At 41.0% G+C, this 9172-nt stretch overlaps 1 protein-coding gene across 1 annotated transcript in view; it reads right to left on the reverse strand.

Moving 5' to 3' along the window:
* LOC129828553 (uncharacterized) overlaps positions 1 to 8893 on the reverse strand; it is a 29570-nt gene extending 20677 nt beyond the window's left edge. Inside the window, exon 1 of the mRNA XM_055889574.1 lies at positions 8734 to 8893. Within this exon, the coding sequence (XP_055745549.1) occupies positions 8734 to 8736 (3 nt within the window). The 5' untranslated portion in view covers positions 8737 to 8893. The remainder of the gene's footprint in view (positions 1 to 8733) is intronic.
* Between the last annotated feature and the right edge of the window lie 279 nt (positions 8894 to 9172).

The following is a 9172-nucleotide window of genomic DNA, read 5'->3' on the forward strand; positions in this document are numbered from 1 at the left end:
GGTGCATGTTTATGGTTCATTGAACAAGCATGGGAAACAGTGTTTAAACCCTTTACAATGAAGATCTGTGAAGTTATTTAGATTTTTACGAATTAACAAACCAGTGTTGTAGTCGAGTCACTAAACCTTGAGTCTGAGTCTAGTCCCAAGTCTCCTGTGCTCTAATCCGAGTCAAGTCCCTATGGCTGAAGTCCAAGTGCTCAAGTCTGAGTCACTGGGTCTGAGTTTAAACAAAATATACCACATTAATATTGGTTTATGTGCACAAAGCAAAAACAAATGATTCATTTTTTTTTATTTTTTAACATATTTGGTTACCTCTGTTATCTAGGCATGAGTTAATTTGAAAAGACAATTGCAAGGAATGTCTCTAATCTCAAAATCGGCCTGCCACTTTACAGCTAACCACAGCCAGCCAGAGGCTGCAAGCTGTTTTGTTGTTCCTTTATAGCAATAAACGCCACTCCCTAAATCGCCTCACCCTCTTGAAGAAGTGTTGATCACTATGTACAGCGGCACCTCTTAAAACACCACAGAAGAAGTGTTGATCACTATGTACAGCGGCACCTCTTAAACACCACAGAAGAAGTGTTGATCACTATGTACAGCGGCACCTCTTAAACACCACAGAAGAAGTGTTGATCACTATGTACAGCGGCACCTCTTAAACACCACAGAAGAAGTGTTGATCACTATGTACAGCGGCACCTCTCAAACACCACAGAAGAAGCCGAAAAGCCTCAACAGGGATGTTATCATTGTTCCCATCCACCAACTATTTTTCAAACCTGTCTTTAATAGTTGATAGGTAGCCAGTAACTTCTGGAAAAGAAAATGTAACACCTAGACTAGTTTAATTGTTTGATATTTATCTACAGTCATTGGTACAGTATATATTTTTATCACCACCGAACATTAATACACTAGCGGCACCCATTCTGTTGGTATAGATAGACGGAGCACCAATTCACTAGCCTGGATTTTGAATCATGCACGGAGAGACTAGTGTCCGTGCAATCCTGAATCCTTGGGATGTCCCTACCCCATAGCTTAGCTAGCTACTTGATACAGCCTGGAATCAAACCAGTGACACCTCTAGCACTGAGATGCAGTGACACCTCTAGCACTGAGATGCAGTGACACCTCTAGCACTGAGATGCAGTGACACCTCTAGCACTGAGATGCAGTGACACCTCTAGCACTGAGATGCAGTGACACCTCTAGCACTGAGATGCAGTGACACCTCTAGCACTGAGATGCAGTGCCTTAGACTGCTGCGCCACTCATGAGCCCCCTAATTAGGGCAATGGCCAGTCCCCAGCCTTGTATTTACCACAGCTCCATGTGGATGTGAAAGCCATGGATGTAACGTTACATTCACTTTGCCCAGATAAGACCATCTGTTCCAACAGATGAACCCTGGGGGTCACTACTGCACCCTACCACACTTACTAGTTATTAGTAAATTGTTACACAATGAAAGTACTTTTGTCTACCAGACCAATGCAATAGTTATGTTACCTTACTGCACTACCAATGTACAGTATATTTTAAAAACAATGTTAAAAGTAAAAAGTAGGCATTGGTCTGGACCCGAAAAATAAAGGAAATTCACATAAGTACCACAATGCCTTATTCCAGCCACGCAAGGTTTTTCCAGCACACAGCTTTGACCTACTACAGTAGTTATGTTGGTATTGTACTTCACACTATGTGTAGGTCAGGCTGCTTAGTATTCAAACCTTCTCAAAACAGCCTGAGTCATGCTCATAGAGGAGGTGCTTCCACAGTCATGTGATCGTTTTGTTCTGCGTACAAGATAAAGTATTGGATTCTTGATCCCATTCCACTACCTTTTCCCAGCTGTTTTTATTATATGAAAAGAAGCTTTGCTTTTATACTTACAAGACCATCTTGATGGAGCTGTTTAGTCTTGTTGTAATGTGGTGCCTGCCTGTATTTCCTGAAATCTGTTTTATTTAGTAATCCAAGTCATTGAGAAATGAAAAAAAAAAATTGTGGGGGGGGGGGGGGGGGGGTCAGTAGGTGCCCAACGTAACACCAGGTGATGTGTTCAACACAGGCTCTATAGACCTCTACATATGAATGGCTGTCTCCATCCCTGATTTCTATAGCCGTTAGTGTAACGGATGTGAAATGGCTAGCTGGGCTGGACCAGACTGTGGTGCTCTCTGTGTCAGTGTAAATGGCTAGCTAGTTAGCGGGTACGCGCTAGTAGCGTTTCAATCAGTTACGTCACTTGCTCTGAAACCTAGAAGTAGTGTTGCCCCTTGCTCTGCAAGGGCCGCGGCTTTTGTGGAGCGATGGGTAACGACGCTTCGTGGGTGTCAGTTGTTGATGTATGCAGAGGGTCCCTGGTTCGCGCCCGTGTCGGGGCGAGGGAACGTACTAAAGTTATACTGTTACATTAGCTCACCGGTGTAATACTGACATGAGCACAGAAACACTTGTTTTGAAAACATGGTCCTGTTGCCGTGCCGATCAAATGGGCAGTTCATGACCTCTGTCAAATGAATATGTCACTTAAGGTTCTGTGTATCGCCCCCCCCCCCCCCCCCCCCGACAGCCACCCATTCTATGCTGCTACGCCACTGAAGTCATTCCACGCACTATGAACATGGGAAAACAATGTATACTATATAACTGTAGACTCACTTTTTATTTGTTTTATTTACATCTTATTTTCTTTGATCTGCATGCCTCTTGTAATTGATTTTGTAAATATATATATATATATATATAAAAAGACTAAATAAACAATGTCACTTATTTCATTGATTCCCTATGTTACTTATTTGATTATTATGTTGTCATTGCACTGTGTGAGAAGCACACGACAATACAATGACATTTGACTGGATTTGATTGGTGGTCACCACTGGAGGGCAGGTGACCAGGCCTGGACCCTGCTTATCGGATAGATTTTGTACACACATCATTTACTCTTCAAACGGCACCCAATGCATCTTCATCAATAAAGATCTATGAATATATCTGAAAGTAAGTGACGACAGGAGGTAGGCATGCTGCTGGCTTGACGCTGCAAAAGAGGCCTAGTTTTTGTTTTGTTCCAGAGTGAAAACTAAAAGGGAGACGGGGAAGTGGGAGGATAGAGTGAGACAACACATTCAAAGATGGCCTACTTTTCAATACTCAAGGGGACAGACAGACGATAGCTAGACAATACTATTGTTTTCAATTTCGTAAAGCAGTTTGTGTTTCTTAACCAGGCAAAGCTAAATAGTAGGCTGGTGACTACTGGTTACAGGGAACGCGATGTGCAGAGTTGGGGAAGCTACTCTGAAAATATAAGTTCACCAAGCTACCAATTACATCACACTGGAAAAAAGGTTAAGCAACATTAAAGCTACCCTTAAGAAAAATAGAGTTAACTGAACTAAAGTAGTTCACTAAAATCCAAACTAGTTTGTGATAAATTATCATATCTGAATCTGAAACGTTGTAGAATGAAAATTGCAAAAACAGATCTGTCGTCAGATGAAACACAGAATGTGACATTTATCCTATTAAACACAAAAACGATGTTTCAAGTGAGAATTAGGCAGAGTTAGGCAGAGGGCTGATGCTAAAAAAAGGTTAAATACTCAATCATTTCCTTCTTTTTTGTTGTTGTTGTTGTTGTAAAACTAGTGTGTTGTTCCAGAAGTTAACCTGTTGAGGCTGGGGGCGCTGTTGTCACTATTTATGCTAATCGTGTAATTTTTGAAACGGCTTCCCACAAAATTCTTGATCGTACAATATGCATATTATTATTATTATTGGATAGAAAACAGTCTATAGTTTCTATAGGAGTTGAAATTTTGTCTCTAAGTGGAACAGAACCCATTCTACAGCAATTTCCCTGACATGGAGTCAGATTTCAGAAATGTTGGCCCCTGATCTGGAGTCAGTTAAAAGGCCACAGTTATTGCTATGAGTATACGGACACTGCTTACGTCTTCCCCTGGATGCCTTTAGGTGATGACGATTTGAATGGGGTCGATTGCGCGTTCACAGGCACTATAAATTAAAAAACCCTGTAGCTAGTAAGTCTTTTGGAGCTGCGTTATGCGCGTGGAGGACACCGACCCGCACCTGTTCCAAGCATTAGTGTTGGGAGTAATCTTTCTCCGGTCATGTTAAGACTCGTTATAGGAGTTAAAAACATCATAAGGTAGTTAATCTAAAGCGTTTTATAGCAATTTATATCCGTTTAGTGCGATTTTGGGACATTTATTTCTGAAACGCTGTGAATTGCTGGGCACGCTTCCAGTTCATCCCGAACGCAGTTGGCATTTCCACATGGCAAGAGGACAGCTTTCCACCAAAAGACGATTAGACCCAAGAAAGGATCCTTTGCCCAAGATACTGATGGAAGAACAGCTCAAAGTAGGACATTTTTATTATGATAAATCGTGTTTCTGTCGAAAAATGTTAGTGGCTTAGGACGCCATGTTTTTTGACGTAGCTTCGCTTGGCGCAAACTGTATTGAAAAGTAAGGATAATTTAAAAAATGTAATTCCGCGATTGTATTAAGAATTAAATTGTCTATCAATCCCTGTCCACCCTATATTTTTTAGTCACGTTTATGAGTATTTATGTATAAGAGTAGATCACTGTCTAATATGGCGCACGGACATTTTCTCACCAGCTGGGCTACATTTCACATTGTCTAACCATGATTTTGGTGGCTAAATATGCACATTTTCGATCAAACTCTATATGGATTGTGTAATATGATGTTACAGGAGTGTCATCTGAAGAATTCTGAGAAGGTTAGTGAAAAAATTAATATATTTTGGCGATGTTGACGTTATCGCTCACTTTGGCTAGAATCAATGCTGGGCTGCTATGTGCTATGTGCTATGCTAATATAACGATTTATTGTGTTTTCGCTGTAAGACACTTAGAAAATCTGAAATATTGTCTGTATTCACAGGATCTGTGTCTTTCGATTAGTGTATGCTGTGTATTTTTACGAAATGTTTGATGATTAGTAAGTAGGTAAACACGTTGCTCTATGTAGTTATTCTAGTCCATTTGTGACGGTGGGTGCAATTGTAACCTATGCCATCTACCTGAAATATACACATTTTTCTAACAAAACCTATCCCATACCATAAATATGTTATCAGACTGTCATCTGATCAGTTTTTTTCTTGGTTAGGGGCTATAAATATCTTAGTTTAGCCGAATTGGTGATAGCTACTGGTGTTGGTGGACAAATAAAAGATGGTGGATTATGCTAATGTGTTTTTAGGTAATAGATTTACATCTTTACATATTGTGTCTTCCCTGTAAAACATTTAAAAAATCGGACATGTTGGCTGGATTCACAAGATCTGTGTCTTTCATTAGCTGTATTGGACTTTAATGTGTGAAAGTTAAATATTTTAAAAAAATAATTTTTTTGAATTTCGCGGCTCTGCCTTTTCAGTGGGGGTGGGGGGGGAGTGCCGCTAGCGGCACCCTCATCCTAGACAGGTTAACTACACAGCTACATGGAAAAACAAACAATGAACTACTGAAAACCGGAACCGGAGCCTGGCACTCATCACGTGTTTCTCTGCAGATCACAGTCTGACTGCTGAGGCTAGTCCTTCACACTGCTAGCTAGACAACAAAACCCTCACTGCTCTGCAGATCCCTGTCTGACTGCTGAGGCTAGTCCTTCACACTGCTAGCTAGACAACAAAACCCTCACTGCTCTGCAGATCACAGTCTGACTGCTGAGGCTAGTCCTTCACACTGCTAGCTAGACAACAAAACCCTCACTGCTCTGCAGATCACAGTCTGACTGCTGAGGCTAGTCCTTCACACTGCTAGCTAGACAACAAAACCCCTCACTGCTCTGCAAACCCAGTGCTGCTAATATTCTGCTGACCATAGTAGCCCATCCAGTCTAAGTGCAAATACAAGTCACAGGAAGGTGAGTCCGAGTCACCGATGACACGCTGCAGTACCTTCAGGCGTTTGGAAATTGCTCCCAAGGATGAACCAGACTTGTGGAGGTCTACAATTTTTTTCTTAGGTCTTGGCTGATTTTCCCATGATTTCAAGCAAAGAGGCACTGAGTTTGAAGGTAGGCCTTGAAATACATCCACAGGTACACCTCCAATTGACAGAAGCTCCCAAAGCCATGACAATTTTCTGGAATTTTCCAAGCTGTTTGAAAGGGTTAGGCGTCCCGCTAGCGGGACAACTTCCGGTGAAACTGGAGTGCGCGCAATTCAAATAAATAATCATAAAAATTATGGATATTAAACATTTAGGTACATAGAAGTGTCTTATATCGGTTGAAAGCTTAAATTCTTGTTAATCTAACTGCACTGTCCAATTTACAGTAGCTATTACAGTGAAAGAATACCATGCGATTGTTTGAGGATGCCACACATCAAAATATTTTTCCACCTGCACAGGTTTCATAAATTCACAAATGGCAATTAAATATTCACTTACTTTTTGAAGATATTCCTTTGATTTGTCATCCAAAGGGTCCCAGCTATAACAAGTAGTGTCGTTTTGTTAGATAACATCATTTTTTATATCCCAAAAAGTCTTTAGTTGGCGCCATCGATTTGATTATTCCACTCGTTCAACTTGCAGAGAAAGGAATCTGAAAATCTACCCCTAAACTTTGTTTCAACAAGTCAAAATACGTTTCTATTTACTCCTCAGACACCCTAAAATGTAATCAAACTATAATATTTCTTACGGAAAGAAGTATGTTCAATAGGAAACCGATTTTAGCAGGTGCATCTTGTCTTCATCGTGCGCCCAAACACGAATTTCCAAGACTGTGTCCCTGTACTAAAACTCAGATGTCTTATTCGTTTTGGAAGTTACAAGCCTGAAACCTTGAACATAGACTGCTGACACCCTGTGGAAGCCATAGGATTTGCATCCTGGGAGCTAGAATTCAGAATGCCCCTATACTTTCCATTGTAAGAGCATGGTCTCTCAAAAAAGAAACATTTCCGGTTGGTTTTTCTTTGGATTTTCTCCTACCATATCTATTGTGTTATAGTCTCCTACATTATGTTTATATTTTTACAAACTTCAAAGTGTTTTCTATCCAATGGTACCAATCATATGCATATCCTGGCTTCAGGGCCTGCACAACAGGCAGTTTACCCTGGGCACGTCAGTCAGGCGGAAATTGAGAAAAAAGGAGCCCTAAACTTCTGACTCACTGGAATTGTGATACAGTATGATATGATGTCAATTAGCCTATCAGAAGCTTCTAAAGCCATGACATCATTTTCTGGAATTTTCCAAGCTGTTTAAAGGCACAGTGAACTTAGTGTATGTAAACTTCTGACCCACTGGAATTGTGATACAGTGAATTATAAGTGAAATAATCTGTCTGTAAACAATTGTTGGAAAAATGACTTGTCATGCACAAAATAAATGTCCTAACTGACTTGCCAAAACAATAGTTTGGTAACAAGAAATTTGTGAAGTGGTTGAAAAACGAGTTAATGACTCCAACCTAAGTGTATGTCAACTTCCGACTTCAACTGTATATATTCAACTAGTAAACGAGTATAGAGAGAGATACATGGAGTATAGAGAGAGATACATGGAGTATAGAGAGAGAGAAACTATTATTGGGCCCATGTTAACAAAGAGTCTCAGCGTAAGTGTGCTAATTTAGGATCAGGCCCCCTGGTCAATACAATGATGAACTAAAAGGCCAAACTGACCCTAGATTAGTCAGTACGCTGTGTGAATACAGGCCCCGATCTGTGTGAATACAGGCCCCGATCTGTGTGAATACAGGCCCCGATCTGTGTGAATACAGGCCCCGATCTGTGCGAATACAGACCCTGATATGTGTGAATACAGGCCCCGATCTGTGTGAATACAGGCCCCGATCTTTGTGAATACAGGCCCCGATCTGTGTGAATACAGGCCCCGATCTGTGTGAATACAGGCCCCGATCTGTGTGAATACAGGCCCCGATCTGTGTGAATACAGGCCCCGATCTGTGTGAATACAGGCCCCGATCTTTGTGAATACAGGCCCTGATCTTTCAAGGTGAGTTTCTTAGTCTCTCTCTAGGCATACATAGTTTCCTAGTGTTCTGGGCCTCTGTCGGCCACATTCCTGGAGACAGTGAGGAACAAGTCAGCACTAGAACCCCCCCTGGTGACGCCAATACACTCAGGGGGGAGCTGGTTGTATAACTAATGGCACCCTATTCCCTATATAGTGTACTACTTTAGACCAGAGCACATAGGACCCTATTCCCTATATAGTGCACTACTTTTGGCAGTTCGAATGCTTCCTAAACATTTTATATTCCTTACTTACAGAAGAATCCAAAACATATTATAAGACAAAAGCTTTCATCCGAATGGCAAGAGTAAACAAGTCGATGACACACAAGAAAAACGTTTGCTCTTCAATGAAGAAGATGGTGAAAGTAACTATGGCCGTTGTGAGCCAAAGATTCAGGATAGATTCCTACTAAGGTTTCAAGTGTTATGTTCTTACAATTATCCGTGTGGCATCGGTGAATATTGGACTGGCGAGAGAGAGAGAGAGGTATATACTGTCCATTTGATGAAGTTATTTTAAAACCGCTCTCTCAGTTTCATAGCATAAGACATATTTCCTCTAACCTCTAACCCTACAATATATAGTAATACTGAGAATACGTTGGCTTAGGAAGCGCCGTCGACGCATAAAAACCATCCTGTACTCACCATTTACCCTGCTGTGAAGGAAGTAGACAGGACGAGGTGTATCCAGCGCTTCTTTGGTCGGGGAAAGAAAAGGCAGGTAGAAAAAGTGGGAGGTTGGAATTGCAGTACACACCCGTCGGCTTCCTGTTTCCCCTCTGACGGCAAACGTAGCCTGAGGCCAGTTTCCTGTAAAAACAGGCATTTTAAAATTGGTTAGAACACTGGAAAGGCTCTTTGTTGTTGCTCTCTGCTCAGTGCAACTCAATTTATAAAACACTAAATTTATCACAATGCTAATAAAGTCATAAAGTTGAACCAAAAATATAAAAACGTAACATGCAACAATTTCAAAGATTATATAAAAGGAAATCAGTCAATTTAAATGAATTCATTAGGCCCTAATTTATGGATTCCACATGACTGGGAATACAGATATGAATCTGTTGATCACAGATACCTT

Source organism: Salvelinus fontinalis, chromosome 30 (assembly GCF_029448725.1).
Source record: "Salvelinus fontinalis isolate EN_2023a chromosome 30, ASM2944872v1, whole genome shotgun sequence".
Classification (NCBI taxonomy): domain Eukaryota; kingdom Metazoa; phylum Chordata; class Actinopteri; order Salmoniformes; family Salmonidae; genus Salvelinus; species Salvelinus fontinalis.